Consider the following 21,106-nt stretch of genomic DNA (forward strand, 5'->3'; position numbering starts at 1 on the left):
AAGACATATCCACAAATTCAAAGGATAATAAAATGGACATCAAATATAAATATAAATTTGAAAATACTAAGGAGTTGTAAATTATTTCTAGATGTGATGATACTGTGATTATGTTTTAAAGATATATGTAATGTAAATTCAGATGAAATTATATTATTCTAGAATTTGGGCAGAGGAAACAGATGGGCAGGATTGGCTAGCGCAAGTTGTTGAAGCTGACTGATGAGAGACAGCCCCAACATGAGAGACCATGATAGTATTATTAAAATATATATTTGCATTTGTTTAGAATGCTTCAAAATATAAAGATAAAAATAATCTAGCTGGGAGTACTAAAAAAAAGCAGAGGTTGCCTAACTATTATGACTCAGAAATTAGTTTTAATGCATTTTAACAGCTTCAAGAAGGAGTTTTCTGGTAACATCATAAAATTCCCATAAATTGAAAGAACACGGCAAACAAGGAGAAATAACATACACAAAGACATGGAAAGATAAACAAACGTTCAGTTCAGGTGTTCAGAAACAGATTTTTTTCAAGTTAAAGGGATCTGGGCATGCCTGAAAGCAGAAGAGGAGCCAATATATACTACAGATATCACAGAGATAAAATGAGAACAAGGTACTCTAAGAGTCAAGATAAAACAGGATAAGACAAAGAAGCCCCTGTTCCTCAAGGACTAGGAGGAGATAAAAAGAAGAGAATAGGTATTTGGATAGGAATGGCAGCAGCTTTGTGGATAATCAATTTTTCACTCGAATTCTCAAAGTAAAAATAAAAAGTTAAGACTATGTGTATCACTGGGTGTGGTGTAATAAAGTGAAAGGACTGATAATGTAAATGAATGGAAATACAAACCATAAGCAAAAAAACAAACAAAACGAGAAATAAAAGAATACCAAGAAAATTAAAACTACATTAAGACACCAAATTCAATGGCTTGAAAATATACTTTGTTGGTGAAGCTGGAGGGGAAATGCACATTCACACTTTGTGAGTATTAAAAAAAACTGGCAAAACCCCTAGAGAGAAAAATTTGGCAATGTATAACGAAACTACATATGTATTCACTCTTTGACCCAGGAATCCCATTTCTAGAAATTTACCCTGAAGACACAGCTCCAACTATTTAAAAATACATAAGCACAAGGTTATTCATCGCAGATTATTTGTAACCTGTAATTATTAAAATTACCTAAATGTCCAAGCACAGCTGAATATATGGTACATACACAAAATGAGGTGGAGCCATCCCTCCATTTCTGCAGGTTCGGTTTCAGTATTTGCATAGATTGAACAAACCACAGATTGAAAATAATTTTATTTTGTTTATTTAGTTTTATCAGACAGTCTTGCTTTGTCGCCCAGGCTGAAGTGCAGTGGCCCAATCTCAACTCACTGCAACCTCTACCTCCCAGGTTCAAGTTAATCTCCTGCCTCAGACTCCCTAATAGCTGAGATTACAGGCATGCAATGCCACGTCCAGATAATTTTTGTATTTTTAGTAGACATGGGGTGTCACCATGTTAGCCAGGCTGATCTCAAACTCCTAGCCTCAGGTCATCCACCCACCCAAAGTGTTGGGATTACAGGCATAAGCCACTGTGCCCAGCAAAAATATTTTAAAAAAATAAAAAATAAGCTGGGTGCAGTAGTTTATGTCTGTAACCCAAGTACTTCAGGAGGCTGAAGCAGGAGGATTGCTTGAGCCCAGGAGTTCAAGACCAGCAATATACTGGGCAATATAGTGAGACCCCATCTCTACAAAAAATTAAAACATCAGCTGAGTACAGAGCCATGTACCTGTAGCATAGCTACTAGGAAGCTGAGGTGGGAGGACTGCTTAAGCCTGAGAGGTAGAGGTTGCAGTGAGCCCAGATGGTATCACTGCATTTCAGCCTAGGCAACAGAGCAAGACTCTGTCTCTAAATAAATAAATAAATACACAAAACATGAATCTTTTAAAAATGCAATAAAACAACTATTTATAATATCCATTTACATTGTATTAGGTATTATAAGTAATCTAGAGATGACTGAAAGTATGACAAAGGATGTGTATAGGTTATATACAAATACTATGACAGTTTATATAAGGAACTTGAGCATCCAGTGATTCTGGTATCCTAAGGGGGTTCGAGAACCAATCCTGAGAGAAACTGAGGAAAGACTATACTATGCAGCTGTTGAAAGAGAAAAAGAGAATGAGAAAAATTTGTATGAACTAATATGGAGTGACTGCCAGGAAACACTGCTAATTTTTAAAGAGCCAAGTAGTAAACAACATACATAGTATTATAACTTTTAAGAAGGGCAAATAAAAACATAAACATACTCCATCTACTTATCTTTATTTAAAAAAAAACACACAGAAAGGATAATTAGAACAAAATAAGGTTAATTACCTACAAGGAAGGGCAATGGGATAGAAGGGATACAGGAAGGAGGAACACTTCTCTGAATATGGTTTTGTGGCTAGATAAGAAATTACTTGATATTTTGGGGTAATATACACTTAAGTATTTAGAGACAAAGGCCAGAATACATTTAATTTGTGCTCAAATGGATCAGAAAAAATACTATACACACATATATAAACACATGCACAAATATAGAGAGAATGCAAATGTTAAAGCAAATGTGACAAAAATAAAGGGCAGACAAATGTTCTTTGTATTACTTCATTCTTGCAATTTTGTAAGTTAGAAATGATTTCCAAATTTTAAAAAAATTTTAATGGAAAAAAAGGCTGCCAAGGAATTAGAGCAAAAATCTTTTACTGGTAAGGTATGCTGTTCTAATCACTTTCTAAAGCTCAGCAAGAAAGATATGAAAAGCTGTGAAGGTACACACAACACAAGGTCAGGGAGAACGGAGAGCAACATTTAGGTGACTATCTCTTCCAGACCAACTAGTCTAATGCAGCCAGGACTGAGTTAACAGATGGAATTAAAAACTAGAAATAAAAAATCTAATGTAGGGTAAAGAACAGATTCCATGGATAAAAAGATGACAAAGGCCACATTTATAATACTAAAGGTAGAGTACTTTCTCTTTCTATTGCTTGCTAATATGCAAATATCACTTTAAAATTCTTTAAAAATAAAGAGACTTTATCAACTGTGAATCTTTTAGAAATCAGAATGAAAGGTTTTTTCAAAATACTTTATCCCCATTTCAAGTACCCTAGAAACATACCAGGTATTTAGTCTCCAGGAGGTTCTATCTCAAATTTAACAATGGACTACTTTAAATTTGTTTAGAATACACTATATAGCATAATGTAATAATTTAAAAATAATAGCAAGTTATTTTCTATATGGCTGAATAAGCAGCTTTTGGACCAACCTCCTACAGATTACATCTATAAATTGTGATCAAAACACATCAACAGGCCAGGCACGGTGGCACAGGCCTAGAATCCTAACATTTTGGGGAGCCAAAACAGGAGGATCACTTGAGACGAAGAGTTCAAGAATAGTCTGCTCAGTATAGCAAGACCCTGTCTCTACCCAGAAACAAAAAAATTAGCTGGGTGTGGTGGCACATGCCTATAGTCCTAGCTACTTGGAAGGCTGAGGCAGGAAGGATATCTTGAGACAAGGAGTTCGAGGCTGTGGTAAGCTAGGATTGTGCTACTGTACTGCAGCCTGGGCCACAGATCAAGAACCCAGCTCTATTAAAAACAAAACAAAAGTAAACTAAACAAAAAACAGCATAAACAACTATGTGAGGGTAATGGAGAATGACCTAGAGTACCCACTAAAATAGCTCTACAAAGTGATTCACTGAAAAGAATCTATAAATAGGTCAAAATGTAATGCTAAATAAGGTTCAAAAAACCTACAGAAAGGCCAGAAAAAAATGAAACAAAAAACAGAGGAACAAACAGAAAACAAAAATAAAATGGTAATCTTAAAATCTGACATATCATTTACACTTAAATGGTCCAAATACATTAAAAGGCAGAGACTGGCAGAATGGACTTTTAAAAACACAATCCAACTATCTGGTGTCTACAAGAAACTCACTTCAAATTATGTCCACACAAAAACCTGTACACAATTGTTCACAGTAACTTTATTTCTAATAGCCAAAAACTGAAAAATAACTACAATGTCCTACTATGCGTGAACAATTAAACTTTAGTACATCTAAAACAGAGAATACTACTTGGCAATAAAAAATAAACTGTTCAGGCCAGTGTGGTAGCTCACACCTGTAATCCCAGCACTTTGGTAGGCTGAAGCAGGCAGATCACAAGGTTGGGGGTTCAAGACCAGACTGGTCAACATGGTAAAACCCCGTCTCTACTAAAAAATACAAAAATTAGCTGGGCATGGTGGCTCATGCCTGTAATCCCAGCTACTTGGGAGGCTCAAGTAGGAGAATTGCTTGAACTGGGACCCAGGAGGCGGAAGTTGCAGTGAGCCAAGATCGTACTGCCGCACTCCAGCCTGGGCTACAGAGTGAGACTCCATAAAAAAATAAAATAAATAAACTGTTCATATGTAATAACATGGATAAATCTCCAAATAATTGTGCTAAGTGGAAAAAAAAAGCCAATCTCACAACGGTAATATTGTATGATTTCACTTATACAAGAATTTTGAATTGACAAAATATAGGAATGAAGATGAGATTAGTGGTAGCCAGAGGTTATAAGAGGGGTAAGGAAACGAAGTGGCTATAAAAGGGCAACCGACATGAGCGATTCTTGTGGTAATGAAAATGTCCTCTTTTGACTGAATTAGTGTTAATACTCTAGTTGTGACACTACATGACAGTTTTGCAAAATATTAGTGTCAGGAGGAAGGGGTAACAAGTACACAGTACTGCTATGTTTACCATCTTTGCAACCTTTTATACATCTTTATTTCAAAATAAAGTTTTTCTTAAAAGCAGTGATTCTCAGTGTACTAGGCTTTTCACTGCTAGAACTATACATAGAAACTTGATACTAATAAAAACTTCCATGTTACCTGGGTTCATCTTTACCCATTAAATCCATCATTTCTATATTAGGGCCCATACAGCTGGAGTGAAGCCTTAGGTCAAAAGCAGTATGAACAAGAATAGAACAGGCAACTTCATCCATCAATCTAAAGGCAATTGTTTACTCTGGTTAAAGTGGTAGTGACGATTTAAAAAATATATACCAGAATGGAGCTCAAGAGTCAATGAAATGTCTCTTAACTTCTGTTTGGAATGGAGACATATTCCAAAACAAAAACAAAACAAAACAAAAAAATAAGAGCAATTACACTTCCTTGGCCAACTTTCAAAAGATGTAGTTGCAAATTACATAGACCTTTAAAGAAAGGAATAAGAAATGAACAATAATTTCCCTATCAAGATAGCCTATTGATGGTTTTAAAAATAATTAGTAAGAGGAAGCCATGAATGGGCTGTAAGTTATTATTCACAGGCTACAAATAAAAGAAAATAACAATCCTGGACAACATAGTGAGACACTGACTCTACTGAAAATGAAAAAACAGCCAGGCATAGTGGCATGTGCCTGTGTTCCCAGCTACTCAGGAGGCTGGGGTGAGGGACTGCTTGACTCTGGGAGGTTGAGGGTGCAGTGAGCGATGATCGTGCCACTGCACTCCAGCCTGGATCATTGTATTCATCTGTTCTCACACACATCAAGAACTATCTAAAACTGGATAATTTATATAGAAAAGAGGTTTAATTGGCTCACAGTTCCACCGGCTATAAAGGAAGCATGGCTAGGGAAGCCTCAGGAAACTTACAATCATGACATAAGGCAAAGAGGAAGGAGGCACGTCTTACATGGCCAGAGTAAAAGGAAGAGAGTGAAGAGGGAGGTGCTACACACTTTCAAACAACCAGATCTTGTGAGAACTCACTTACTGTCACTCATGAGAACAGCAAGGAGAAAATCCACCCCCATCATCCAATTGCTTCCCACCAAGCCCCTCCTCCAACACTGGGGATTACAACTTGACAACAGATTTGGGCTGGACACAAATCCAAATCACATCAGCCACACAGCAAGACTCAAAATAAAATCTCAAAATAAAATAAGTAAAAAGAGTCTCTTTTCTCTACTGTAATTCTTGGCCCCCAAAGGCAACCACAATTTAAGTGTCTTGTAACTCATTCTTCTAAAATAAAGATAACATATATATCTACATATTTATATATTATTTTTAAAATAGCAATCACTTAAAAGATCATACTTGCTTATATTAAATTTTTTCCATAGCAGCAGACACAGATCAACTTAATTTCTTATAACATCTATTACACCACCAATTTGTTTAACCAGTTCCCATTTTGATGGATGCATTGGTGTTTCCAGTTTTTTGCTGATATAAACAATGTGGAAATAAATATCTATCTCTCCTTCACTTTCTATATATGCATGAATCGTTATCAAGTGTGTGTCAGTATGTGTATATACATATATACTTTTTATATGTGTGTGTGTATGTAAATATATGTGCATGTGTGTGTGTATGTATAAAGTTTTGTTACTGTAACAGCAAATTCCTAGCAGGGAGATGGCGTGGTCAAAAATGAACTCACGTTTCTTTTTGGGGGCACTACTGCTAAATACTATGCACAGACAGACAGTATCAATTTACATTCCTAAAAACAGTAGGAGTGTATCAAAACCTTTGCTGACCAGCAACAGTGGTTCATGCCTGTAATCCCAGCATGTTGGGAGACTGAGGCAGGAAAATTGCTTGAAGCCAGGAGTTCAAGACCAGCCTGGGCAACACAGTGAGACCCCAACTCTACCAAATAAAATGTTTTAAAGTTTAGCTGGGCGTGGTAACATGTTCCTGGAATCTCAGTTACACGGGAGGCTGAGGCAAGATCACTTAAGCCCAGTTGTTCAAGGTTACAGTGAGCAATGATCACACATCTGCACTCAAGCCTGAGCAACAGAGTGAGACCTTGTTTCTAAATTTTAAAAAAATTTGCCAATATGATTAAACACTATAGTAATTTCATTCTAATTTTTACCAGAATAAGACCACTATTTTGAGTAATTTTATTATGGTTATCACTACTTTCATTTCTTTTTATGAAAATTTACCATTTTTATCCTATGCCCTTTTCCTACTAGGCACCCACTTACTTTTTGTATTGATTTGCATATAAACTTTATAAATGAAAGCAATTAGCCCCGTCATATGACTTACAAAGATGCTCTGTCAGTTTGTCTTTGATGATTCAAATCCTTTTATAATGTATTTTTCTAGTTTTATAAATGTTTCATTCTACACAGTCAAACTTGTCAGTCAGTCCCTTCTTATGCACCATTAGAATTTGGTATTCTTTTTTGTATTCTGGATAAGTACTAACTAAAGTTTGAAATTGGGTAACATTAATCATTATAGAATATTATCATTAGTTGCTGAAATAAGATGTTTTATTTAAAGGGAATATATATAAACTATTAAAGTTATATTTAATGTTACAATCATCAATATGATTGTAATCATATAATTCAGAAATAAAATGAGTACTAAAGTAAATCCCAAATACATCTGCCACTTTGCATTAATTAGTTAACCAAGGGTATCAAATAGAGTAACCAAGTGGTAAACATTAAAACTCTAAAAACACACTGATGATTTTAACTCATCATAAGCCTATTTGTTATTTTTCATATAAATTTGTTAACAAATAATAATTGTATTTTAAAGCCAAAATATAAAATGAAATACTAATTTTATTTTAGGTAAGTAACATAAAACACAGTGTTTCACAAAGTATTTTTAGTTCTTTATTTTGGTACACTATGCTACTATAAAAGACCAAAATGTTTTTAGAGCAAAGAAAACGATAGTTATGCAAGCAAGAACAATAAGCAAAGGAGACGGATTGTTTGAAACTCCTATACTTACCACCATGAATGGTATCTAATGAATAGTTTGAAAACTATGTTCATCTATACATTACTTAACAGCATTTAGTAAATCTACTCTCTCACTGTAACCACAGGGCGCTCCATTTGATGTCTTCTTTAATTACGTAAAAAGTAATATGTTTAATCAAGAAATATAAGCAATGCTTCTTTAAAATAAAAAGCACAGAAAAGTACTGACCATGGTTCTTGATGTTATTTCTAAAATAACAGTCTCTTAAACGAAACTCAAATGCATGCATGCACGGACAATGTTTTATTTTAATAGAACTAAGAATAAATCAGTAAGAACACTGTATTTTAAAATAAAGTATGATTTGATTTCCCAAGAAAAAGCAGTATGATACGGCACCACTACAATTTTAAAAGCAAAATGTCCACTTTTCAAAGGTGGTTAGAAATACTATTTATTAGGAAAGCATCTGGAAATGTAAATCCAAAAATGCACTTGTAAAATAATTTTAATACTGAATTTACAATATGATAGTATTTTTCTTTGAAAGACTGGTAACAACTCAACTCAAATGTTAGGTTTGTCCTAAAGAAAATAGCTAATTTAAATTGTTTATATCAAATTAAATCTACTTACCAGTGAATCTGCATCAGGGCATTCCCTATTAAAGCAAAATATCAGAAATATTCGATAATTAGAATTGTCTGCTAATTACAGTTGTTTAAAATCTTTACTTTGGTACTTAAAAGCTTTTATTTAAACTCCACAAAAATATTTAGATGAATCAAACCATGAAGATTAAAACATACTAAATTATTTTTAAATTAAAAAATAAGGCATTCTTAGTCCCATACTACCTGACAAAATAAAAAACAAACAGCTTACAATCAGCTTACATTATTCTTTGAGAGCTTCTAAGTATTCTAAACCTATTTTCAAAAGTAATTCTTTTCCATGAATATACTCACACATCAAGAAAACTGTCAGTCCTATAAGGCTTTCTACTAGCTTTTAGTCAAGTAAAGCAAGTTAAAAAAATTTCCTTAAAGAAAGCTTGACTTAAAAAAAAAAAAAAGTCAGTATTAAGTGGCAGCTGGTCTAAAAAGCTAAAACTACTGGAAAAAATACAATTTTTAAACACTTCAGTTTCATTTGAAGTACTTTCTATAACTTAGTATACACAAAAGTCAAAACCAGTTTTTTCCAAATATACTACATGAATAGACTTCCAGTTGGGTAACTTTCTTATGTAATATGTAGTTAAGAACTGAAATTCTATCATTTAACTGATAAACAAGTATTGAATTTGCATATAAGCTAGTGAAAACTATTATTTAAAATGTAAAACTAAAACATAAAGAATATCTAAATATGTACAACTAAAGACAGTGAGGTCATAAAAAATGAGATTAGAAGAATTTCTATGTATGCACTCTAAAATAAATTCACAAACAAAAATTAACAGTACAGATTTAAAAGGCTTTTGGACCTCTGACTTGTAACAGTTAATGAACACAATGCAGGTTGAGCATCCCTAATCCAATAATCTGAAATCCAAAGTTCACCCTATCTGAGACTTTTTGAGCACTAACAGGATGCCCAAACGAAATATTCCTTGGAACATTCTGGATTTCAGATTTTTGGTTTAGGAATGCTCAACTGGATGTGTTCTGCAAATATTTCAAAATCCAAAAACATCTGAAATCCAAAACACTTCTGGTCTCAAGCATTTCAAAGATATGCAATGTGTGGAGTCAGAATCTTAAACAAACAGATAAACGCTATTTATCCAAAGACTAAGCAAACAAAGAGGAATCTACAAAACTAAAGAATTTTCTTAAAGGAAAATAGGATAAAGCAGACTGAAAAAATTAAAAAGGAGAAAAATGACTACATGGCTCTTAATCCAAAATGAAGTATCAAAGAGACAGGGTAAATACAAACCCCAGGTGACCTTCTTTCTTTTTTTTTTTTTCTGACACAAAGTCTCACTCTGTTGCCCAGGCTGGAAGTGCAGTGGCGTGATCTTGGCTCACTGCAACCTCTGCCTCCCAAGTTCAAGCAATTTTCCAGCCTCGGCCTCCTGAGTAGCTGGGATTACAGGTGTGTACCACCATACCTGGCTAATTTTTGTATTTTTATTAGAGACGGGGTTTCCCCATGTTGGCCAGGCTGGTCTTGAACTCCTGAGCTCAAGTAATCTGCCCTCCTTGGTCTCCCAAAATGCTGAGATTACAGGTGTGAGCCACCACGCCTGGCCCCCAGGTGACTTTCTATTCACTTAAAAGTCACTTAAAATTGGACATTTTGAAATACAGCTTCCTTACTGGTAGATGAGAAACATTATAGTTTTAAAACTTATGCATACTCTCAAGATATGTTCCAGGAAAGGCATAATAATAACCCAATCCTTCTAGAGAATCGAGTTAATCAAGATGTTAAAATAGTTCTACTTTTTTTTTTTTAAGATGCTGTTTGAACATAAAAGAAAGTGTTAAAGTTCCAAAGAGTTTATTCTCTGGCTTTAAGCCAAAACACTCCAGTCACTGGAGTAAAGTACTTATCTGTTTGCCTTCACAGTGGGCTGTATGAGACCTGCAGAAGAAGCTCCAGCAAGAGGAAGCTCTGAAAAGGGCCTGTCTCCCACAATTACTAGCAACTCAAAAGGCTTCAGGCTATGAAAAGGCATACCAACAGCCTCTGGCATTTCAGGCAAAGTGAAAGCTAACATTTTTCCTGCCAAGAACTTTGAAAAAAGGTGATGATGGTACAGTGGTTTAAGCATTGGCTTTTTGCTCTAGTATTGCCATTGGTTAAAAAACAAAAACAAAAACCAATCTACTAAGTGGCTTAGTATCATATTGGGAAATTATTGATAAGGAAAACTGTTTTAAAAACCTGGTTAAAAAATACTATAATCTCCCTACACGAACAGTATGGAAACCCATACATTATCAAAGTATTTTAAGGACATAAGGACATGATTCTTTATAATATAGCCACTAACAGATGAACTAGATATATTTTAAACGTTTACTTACTAATCAATTGATCAGATTTCAATATGTACTGCTATCATTATAAAAACAGATTAGGTTTCACCCTCTTAACAAAATATCCCCTTCATAAATGCTCAAGAAAGATATTTGCAAAAGAGATGATAACTATAGATATAAATCACTTGGCGGTTGGTCTTGATTCGTTAAGCAAATACTACTTGGGAGAGGGGAAGAGACAGTCATTTAAAATGAGAGAAATTCTAAGAAACTCAAAAAGAAAGCAAGATTATCCAAAGCACAAACTATTCTCTTTCTTTTTTTTTTTTTTTAAGAGAAAAAGAAGGGGAAAAAAAGAAAAAGAGGGAAAAAGGAATATTACTTCATTCCTAAAACGGGTTTCAATAATGGCCGATCAATATTTTGAGTGTTTAAAGTGGTTAATGCATATTTTATGTGTTTAAAATGGAGACCTCTATTGTGTTTATTTGTTCTGGCTCTGAGTTCAAGTCCTGGATATCGTTAGCAATTTGTTGTCTCGTTGAATCTAAATCTCATTATGTGTCTTATGTATCTGGGTGTTAAGATCTCTTATTGTTACATTAATCCTTTTACCCCTGCATCCTTGTAGCTTTGAAATCTATTTTATTAAGTGTGAGAATTGCAACTCCTGCTTTTTATTTATTTATTTTTGCTCTCCATTTGGTTGGTGAGTTTTTTTCCATCCCCTTGTTTTGAGTCTTTGTATATCTTTAGATATATCGTTAGATTTTGTGGATAATGTATATTTTGTGTGTTTAAAATGGAGAGCTCTATTGAGTTTATTTGTTCTGGATCTTAGCTCCAGTCCTGGATATCGTTACCAATTTTTGTCTCGTTGAATCTAAATCTCATTATGGGTCTTATGTATCTGGGTGTTAAGATCTCTTATTATCACATTAATCCTTTTACCCTTGTATCCTTGTAGCTTTGAAATCTATTTTGTCAAATGTGAAAATTGCAACTCCTGCTTTTTATTTATTTATTTTTGCTCTCCATTTGGTTGGTACGTTTTTTTTTTTTCCAACCCTTTATTTTGAGTCTGTGTGTATCTTTGGATATACCGTTAGATTTTGTATGTATCTTTTGATTGGGAGATTTGGTCGATTTAAATTTAGGGTTGCTGCCATTTGATATTAACTGGCTATTTTGTCCTTTCGTTGATAAAAATTCTTCTTTATGTTAATGCTCTTTACTTTTTGGTGTATTTTTAGAAAGGGTCATACTGGTTGTTCCTTTCTGCGTATAATGCTTCTTTTAGAAGTTCTTGTAAAGCAGGCCTGGTGGTAATAAAATCTCTGAGTACTTGCTTGTTCCTAAAAGATTTTATTTTTCCTTCAAATGTAAAGCTTAAATTGGCAGGATATGAAATTCTGGGCTGAAAGTTCTGTTGATTAAGTATATTGAATATTGGCCCCCACTCTCTTCTAGCTTGTAGGGTTTCCGTTGAGAGATCTGCTGTAAGCCTAATAGGCTTACCTTTATGGGTAACTTGATCTTTCTCTCTGGCTGCCCTTAATATTTTCTCCTTCGTTTCGATCTTGGTGAATCTAACGATTATGTGCCTTGGGGTTGGTCTTCTTGAGGAATATCTTTGTGGTGTTCTCTGTATTGCCTGGGGTTGAATAGTGTCCTGCTTTGCTAAATTAGGAAAATTTTCCTGGATAATGTCCTGGAGAGTATTTTCCAGTTTGACTTCATTCTCTCTGTCACATTCAGGTACACCAATCAAGCGTATATTAGGTCTTTTCACATAGTCCCATATTGCTTGGAGACTTTGCTCATTCCTTTTTATCCTTTTTTCTCTATTCTTGTCTTGTCGTTTTGTTTCATTAAGTTGGTCTTCGACCTCTGATACCCTTTCTTCTGCTCAATCCATTCAGCTGTTTAAGCTTGTACATATTTCACTAAGTTCTCATGTTGTATTTTTCAACTCCATAAGTTCATTTGTATTCCTCTCTATATGGTCTATTCTTTTCAGCATTTCATCTAACCTTTTTTCCAAGTTCTTAGTTTCTTTACTTTGGGTTAGAACAAGTTCCTTTAACTCCCAGAAGTTTCTTATCATCCACCTTTTAAAGCCTACTTCAGATAATGGAACACAGTCCTTTTCCATCAGGGCTTGTTCCGTTACTGATGAGTCCTTTTCCATCATGGCTTGTTCGGTTGCTGATGAGTCTTTTTCCAATAGGGCTTGTTCTGTTGCTGATGGGTTCTGATTTTGAGTATACTCGGCCTTCTTAGGCTGTTTTTTTCCCTTCATTGTAGATGAACCGCCTTTCTAATTAGGTTTCTGAGTCAACGTCCGACTTATTGATTCCCAGTGCTGGGATCCGAGCAACCCACTGTGGCAGCCTAAATAGCAGCGATAAGTCTGATGGTGCTCTTCTGCCCGGGAATCTCTGGTCTGGCTTCCCTCTTGAGTCCGCAACAAGCGGCTCTGACTTCCCAGAGCTCCAAACTCCGGTCAGTAGGGGAAGCAGTCCCGTTGGCTCTGCGTGAAGAGCTGCTGCGCCGAGACGCCGGCAAAACCACTGCGGCGGCCACAAGAGTCGCACTGGCGACCTGTGGGGCCCCTCCACTGGGAATCGGCTAATCGGTGAGTGACGAAAATTCGTCTAAAGATGTGGTGTTGTCTCGTTCTCTGAGCTTTCACTGGGAGCTACAATCCTGAGCTGTTAGTGGTCGGCCATCTTGGATCGATCTCTTATTTCACAAACTATTCTCTTATGTTAAAAATATGAGTGCCCATCAAATATTAAAGCTCTTGAGAATTCTGCTAATTATACTAGGGAAGTGGGGCTTTTCAATTAATGTTCAGCCAATGTTGGTGGGTCAACTAATCACCCAAGACTTTGATCAGTGTCTCCTCAATCAAAATGGACTGAGTAATCAAGGAAAGAAAGATTCCTTTAATTCTAGTTTGTCTCTAAATAATCATGGCTCAATTATTCTTAACCCCAGGTATACATTAGGAACCAAAGGGGCAACTGGGTGTGGTGGCTCACGCCTGTAATCCCAGCACTTTGGGATGTGGAGGTGGGCAAATCACAAGTTCAGGAGATAGAGAACATCCTGACTAACACGGTGAAACCCCATCTCTACTAAAAATACAAAAATTAGCCAGGTGTGGTGGCACGTGCCTGTAGTCACAGCTACTTGGGAGGCTGAGGAGAGCGAATCACTTGAACCCAGGAGGTGGAAAATGCAGTGAGCCAAGATAGAGCCATTGCACTTCAGCCTGGGTGACAGAGTGAGTCTGTCAAAGAAAAAAAAGAAAAGAAGGAATCAAAGGGGCTGCTTAAAACAAAAAAGAGCAAAAATTATGTTGAGGTCTCATGCTCAGAGAATCTGATTTAATTGGTCTGAGGTTGGACCTGGCATAGGTATATTTATTTTAATTTCCCAGGAAGTTCTAATGTATAGCCAAAGTAAAACAAAACAAAACTTTGGTTAGCTAATCTAACTCAATTTCTTGTATGTTTTTTATATATTCCTTGTATATTAATTTTTTATTTTTAAAGGAAGGTAAATCAGGCTGGGCACAGTGGCTCATGCCTATATAATCCCAATATTTTGGGAGGCTGAGGTGTGTGGATCAACTGAGGTCAGGAGTTCACAATCAGCCTGGCCAAAATGATGAAACCCAATCTCTACTAAAAAACAAAAAAAATTGGCCAGGCGCAGTGCCTCAAGCCTGTAATCCCAGCACTCTGGGAGGCCAAGGCGGGTGGATCACGAGGTCAAGAGATCGAGACCATCCTGGTCAATGTGGTGAAACCCCGTCTCTACTAAAAATACAAAAAATTAGCTGGGCATGGTGGTGCGTGCCTGTAATCCCAGCTACTCAGGAGGCTGAGGCGGGAGAATTGCTTGAACCCAGGAGGCAGAGGTCGCGGTGAGCCGAGATCGCGCCCTTGCACTCTAGCCTGGGTAACAAGAGCGAAACTCCGTCTCAAAAAAAAAAAAAACCACACTGGACGTGTTGGTGTGTGCCTGTAATCCCAGCTACTTGGGAGGCTGAGGCAGGAGAATTGCTTGAACCTGGGAGGCAGAGGTTTCAGTAAGCCGAGATCAGGCCATTGCACTCCAGCCTGGGCAACAAGAGAAAAACTCATCTCAAAAAAAAAAAAAAAAAAAAAAAGAGAAGGTAAATCAGATTTATAAGTGGACCAAATATTCCATCTAAAAATGAACTAGTATTATAAAACATTAGGGCATTTCCCTCCTCTATTTAACATTTTCCATCAATGTTTATATATATATGTCACTACGTGCCTATACACTTAGAATTGTCTAGAAGGATTTTCATCAAGTAGCTGACCAGAGATTTTCTCTTAGGCATCAAGACTTTGATGAAATTTTTAGTTTTCTCTGTACTTTTAATTTTTTAAAATACACATGTATCATTTTATAAAAATAAGGATATTTTAAAATTTTTCATTTCTAGACATTAAAGCTTTTGTCTATAATGTCTTAAAAATTTTAAATAAGTAAAAAAAATAAATAAAAACAAAAAACAACAACAAGAAACAAAAACAAAAAAAACACACGCACACAAAAAATTTTAAATAAGTAATAAGTTAATACTCTGATCTAAAACCAAAGGAATTGGCAAATACATTTATTAGTATTTAGAAAGGTTTTTCACACCTTACACATATACTTTTGAATTATTCCCTAGATACTTTTCTCTTACCAAATTCAAAACAGTTTTATTCTTAATCACTTATTAAAACAAAAAGGATTTTGACAATATTTAAAATACTTACACAGATTCTGCATCTTTTTCCTTTTTAATGATTCCTGGCAAAGCAAAAGTCTTTCTTTTCCTTGGTTTTATACCTTTAAAATAAATAGATATTGTTACAGAGACATAACCGTTCCTGATAAATATATTAAACTTATGAATACATCTTGCAACTTCACACACAATTTTCTCATAACTGCTGATGCTAAATATGGATGACAGAAATAAAATTATCAACCACTCAACCCTATTGGCTAGACTTTTCTTATGTTAATAAAGCATAGCCTATTATTCATCAAAAGAGCATAACATTTACTTGATAGATAAAATTTTTTCTTTTCCTAAGTCTCCCCTAAGTCACCTTACATATAATAAGCATATGGAGATATCTTAAAACTTCCAAGAAAGTACATTATTCATTGTACCAAATTTTGTTATAAACGTCAAATCATGTTATAAAGGTCAAATCATGTTTGCTTTCTAGAGGGTCACAAAATATAAATGTATTGTTTTAGATAAAAAGATGATATAGCAGACCCAATAGAAGTATAATATGGGGCCAGGTGCAGTGATACATGCCTATAATCCCAGCACTTTGGAAGGCCAAGGTGGACAGATCACTTGAACTCAAGAGTTCAAAACCAGTCTAGGCAACATGGTGAAACCTTGTCTCTACAAAAAAATACAAAAAATTAGATGGGTGTAATGCCTGCGGTCCTAGCTACTCAGGAGGCTGGAGTGGGAGGACTGCTTGAGTCCAGAAGGTAGAGGCTGCGGTGAGCTGTGATCATGCCACTGCACTCCACCCTGAGTGACTAAGTGAGACCCTATCTCAAAAATTTAAAAAACAAAACAAAAAAAAGAAACCAAAAAAACAAACAAAATAACATGAAAAGTTTACAATATGGCATTCTTGTGTCCATATGTTATTCCTAATACAAACAATGCTATAAATAAATTCTACCTTAACTGAGAAGTAAAATTACCTTTCATTTTCCTAAAAAGGCAATTCTTCATCCTCTTCTTTTATGACAAATTATTTTTAAAGGCCAGTCATACTATTCACTGTTGACAGAATTCAGCACTTAAGGCCCAGCACAGTGGCTCGTGCCTGTAATCCTAAGCACTTTGAGAGGCCCAGGTGAGCAGATCACCTGAGATCAGGAGTTTGGGACCAGCTTGGCCAACATGGTGAAAGCCTGTCTCTACTAAAAACACGCAAAATATTAGCCAGGAGTAGTGGTGCACATCTGAAATCAGCTACTTGGGAGGCTGAGGCAGGAGAATAATCTGAACCAGAAGGCGGAGGCTGCAGTGAGCCAAGATCATGCCACTGTACTCCAGCCTGGGTGACAGAGCAAGACTCTGTCTTAAAAAAAAAAAAAAAAAAAAAAGAATTCAGCACATAAAACTTAGGTGTTTACTCTTCAAGAATTGAGCAGAAGAGGCCAGGTGAGGTGACTTATGCCTGTAATCCTAGCACTTCGGTGGCTGAGGTGGATGGATCACTTGAGTTTAGGAGTTCAAGACCAGCCTAGCCAACATGGCAAAACTCCATCTCTACAAAAAATACAAAATTAGCTGGACATGCTGGCACACACCTGTAGTCAAAGCTAATTGGGGGGCTGAGGTAGGAGGATTGCTTGAACCTGGGGGGTCGAAGCTGTAGTGAGCAGAGATGATGCCATTGCACGCCAGCCTGGAAGACAAAGTGAGACTTTGTCTCAAAAAAAAAAAAAGAAGTGAGCAGTAGAGATGTTAGCCCCTCATCTTACAGATGAGAACATTCGAGAAGGGTTGTTGTTGTTGTTGTTGTGACAGGGTCTTACTCTGTCGCCCAAGCTGGAGTGCAGTAGTACGATCATGGCTCACCACAGGCTCCTCCTCCCAGGCTCCAGCAATCCTCTCACCTCAGCCTTCCCAAGTAGCTGGGACTACAGGCACACACCACCACACCCGCTAATTTTAAAAGTTTTATTTGTAGAGATGGGGTCTCAGCATATTTCCCAGGCTGTTCTCTAACTCCTGGCCTCAAGTAATCCTCCTGCCTCAGCCTCCCAAAGTGCTGAGATTAGAAGCATGAGCCATTGTGCCCAGCGAAATGACAGTAATATTAACATTAATTAATGAAATGTTACCCATTGTACAATTAGCACCACACATTAATGTACAGTGATGAGTTTCATATTCACAACATTAGAAGGCTTAAACAGGGATGTCAATGAAGAAAACTATTTCAATGTATATTTAAAAACAAATGCATGCTATACTTAATCTTTAAAAATAGATAATCTAACACATTAATATTCTTTTGGGAAAATCTATTATTTATTAAGGAACAAGTAGTATTTGCAGGCCTTCAAACTAATTTCAGATTTTTATATCACTCCATAGATAATGCTGACATCTAGGGACAGCAGTCCCTCCTTATTTGTTCAATGAAATGAAGATACTAGCTAGTTGCCATGTGCATTAACATATCATAACTAATCAACTTACCTTCAACTGCACTAGCAGTGTCACATTCTTCAAATTCAATGAGGCCTAGAAAAAAAAAAATTGAAAAACTTCTAGTAGAAAAAACAGTTGAAAAAAATTATCAGGTAAATTTTAATACATTTTTTACACTTTAAATATTTTATTGTAATTGACAACATATCGTTTTAATTGTTCTGACATGGTTCTAATTGTTATCTAATAGTTAATTCAAATACCAGTAATAAATTTTAAAAATCAAATAATTCCAACAGCAAAAAACAACTGAGACTAGCCCATTATGATCACAGTAACTATTGAAAACCCATTGTATGTGATGCCACAGAACTAGAGACACAAGAACTAATATGTAATTTCTGCTTTCAAGTAGCTGGCAGTACTGCTGATGAGGGGAAACAAGTGTGGTAAGAGGTGACTGCTGAATCCTTGATGGTGTTCATGGGAAGAACAGGGCTACCAAGATAGTAAATACTACTAGAATGTAAGCTTGGGACCTCATCTGTCCTGTTCATCACTTGTGTGTCTTCAATACTTAAAACATGCTAGGTAAACAGTAAGTCGAGTAGAAAAGTAAATATTTATTGAATGAATAAATAAACTACAGACTAGTCAAGCGGTAGGCTTGGGGTTATAATCCAGATCTCTCTGACTGTATAGCAGGTCAAGGAATGTGAACTACAGCTTGCAAGAAACAGGAAAAGTTTTCATGTAAGATCATATACATCTACCCCATAAAGTGATCTTCAAGGAAAATTAATTTAGCACTGCTATGAGTGATAGATTGCAGAAGAGGAGGATGATAAAGTAGAAATCATTAGAAAACAATTAAAATAGTCCTGAAATGACTGACTGCTGAGACTAGCCTTAAATGCCATAAAATATAGTACACTTCACATACATGAAATATCAAATTATTTGGTAGTAGAGAAAGTAGCAAAACATAAATTACTCTCCTACAGAAATATCCCAAAAGCTAAATATGAGACTAAAAAAATTATCTCCCACTAAGCTATCATTTTAGTCCTTTTTATAATAAATTCATGAAAGTCTAGCATTTTTTGTGAAATAATTTTTAATTTATTAATGGTAATGAGTATAACTTGCTATATGAAGAAATTTTAAAATAGAGCTTGAAGTAGAGTAGATAACAGAGGATTTTGTTACTGTTTCTTCTGAGATGTGAAGCTTAACTATGTACAAATTCATGATCAGTATTATTACTGATCACTCCATTATAAAAGAAAACCACTGATTAACAAGAAAGATTTCTCTACAAGCAGCAGGATCTAAAAATATTGGCTTAATGTCCCTCTCCCTCCCTGCCAATCTAAGATTTATTTGTTTGATTCTAGTTTCCATTCAAATGAAATAAACATTTGGTAATAAACAGAATAAAACAGTCATAAAAGTGAGTTGATAAACAAGGTCCTAATCAATTATTAGTATCTTCCTTACTAGTATATTCTTCTAAATATAGACTAAGACTTGAAAAAAAAAAGTTTGGCCGGGCGCGGTGGCTCAAGCCTGCAATCCCAGCACTTTGGGAGGCTGAGGCGGGTGGATCACAAGGTCGGCAAATCGAGACCATCAGGCGTGTGCCTGTAATCCCAGCTACTCAGGAGGCTGAGGCAGGAGAATTGCCTGAACCCAGGGGGCGGAGGTTGCGGTGAGCCGAGATTGCGCCATTGCACTCCAGCCTGGGTAACAAGAGCGAAACTCCGTCTCGAAAAAAAAAAAAAGTTTTTCACTTCTACCCAAAAAAGTCTTAAAGAGTCAGAAAATAACCCAATTAAAAATTTAAGGACTTTATTCAAACCCATCCTGCAAATCTGGAAGCTGAGAAATGATTTAATAAAAGGGTACTGAGCTTGTTCTTAGACTCCCTCAGAGGCCTATCATAACAATTTACATTGAGATGAGAGCAGACTGAAAAATCAATAAGGATAAATAAATTTAAAATGTGCATCTCATAATTAGCAACTTTTCACTTACTATAAAAATTATGAAGAATAATAAATCTCTACCTATGTTACCAACAGCTTATTATATATTTTCGGCTTTTCCAAGTACTAATAAAGCTTGAGAAAATATAATCATCTGTCAAATAAAGCTGAGAAAGAGTTTACCAAAAAAAGGCAACCAGGCATGTGGTTAGTCAAAAATTCTCCTACAGCTACACATCCACATAATTTCTACCCATTAACTATTTACAGAATCTCTAATGCTCAGGCCATGGGCTTACTTTAAAGGAGAAAAAAAGTCTAAATAAAAACAAAATACCAATGCCAAACAAACTGCCTTGCTTACAAATACCAAATATATATTATCTAGAAGGACTTTTACATCATTATCTTAACAAATACGGTACATACAGAAAAAAACTGTAAAATTTTTGGATGACTTCATATATGTAAAACTAGTAATGAAATCCCTTAACTATAAAATCAATCCCTTTAAACAAAATTCTTCATCTTTTTCTCACAAAACTCTTTTCCTATAGTAAACGTATCTTGATTTCTCTTATTTTTTCTAAACAGTCTCTTAAAATCCATTTGAAATAGAAAAACGTCCAAAAAAACCCAAAAGAAAAAACATTTTGAAATACAAGATACGAAATTACTTCAAATCATAAAATATATATTAAAAACTTTAAATTGAGTACCATCCACATAAACTTTCTATTAAAAATAGAAATAATGATTTCTGATATAAAAAAACTAAATACAACCTTTCTTAAAAAAACCATTAAATCATGCATGAAAAGGTTTTCTTTTACAAATGGCATATGCTCCACATGCTGCTTCACATGGCAAGGCTTTGCGTGCCTGGCTCAGTGCCAGTTGACAACTCAGCTGGATATCAATGCACATTCTAACCCCCCTTGTAGCATGTCACTTCTGAATGTTTCACAAGTGGAAAGTTTATTCAGCATCTCCTTCAAATGGCAGTCCACTGCCCATCAT

At 35.5% G+C, this 21,106-nt stretch overlaps 1 protein-coding gene across 6 annotated transcripts in view; it reads right to left on the reverse strand.

Annotated features, from left to right (window-relative positions):
- FCHO2 (FCH and mu domain containing endocytic adaptor 2) overlaps positions 1–21,106 on the reverse strand; it is a 133,931-nt gene that overhangs the window by 39,654 nt on the left and 73,171 nt on the right. For all 6 annotated transcript variants that reach the window (XM_078365357.1, XM_054252198.2, XM_054252196.2 and 3 more), the window contains 3 exons: positions 18,147–18,191; positions 15,670–15,742; positions 8,499–8,523 (listed from right to left, as the gene is read on the reverse strand). In XM_078365357.1, coding sequence (XP_078221483.1) covers positions 8,499–8,523; positions 15,670–15,742; positions 18,147–18,191 — 143 coding nt within the window. The remainder of the gene's footprint in view (positions 1–8,498; positions 8,524–15,669; positions 15,743–18,146; positions 18,192–21,106) is intronic.

This window comes from Callithrix jacchus, chromosome 2, assembly GCF_049354715.1.
Source record: "Callithrix jacchus isolate 240 chromosome 2, calJac240_pri, whole genome shotgun sequence".
In the NCBI taxonomy this organism is placed as follows: Eukaryota; Metazoa; Chordata; class Mammalia; order Primates; family Cebidae; genus Callithrix; species Callithrix jacchus.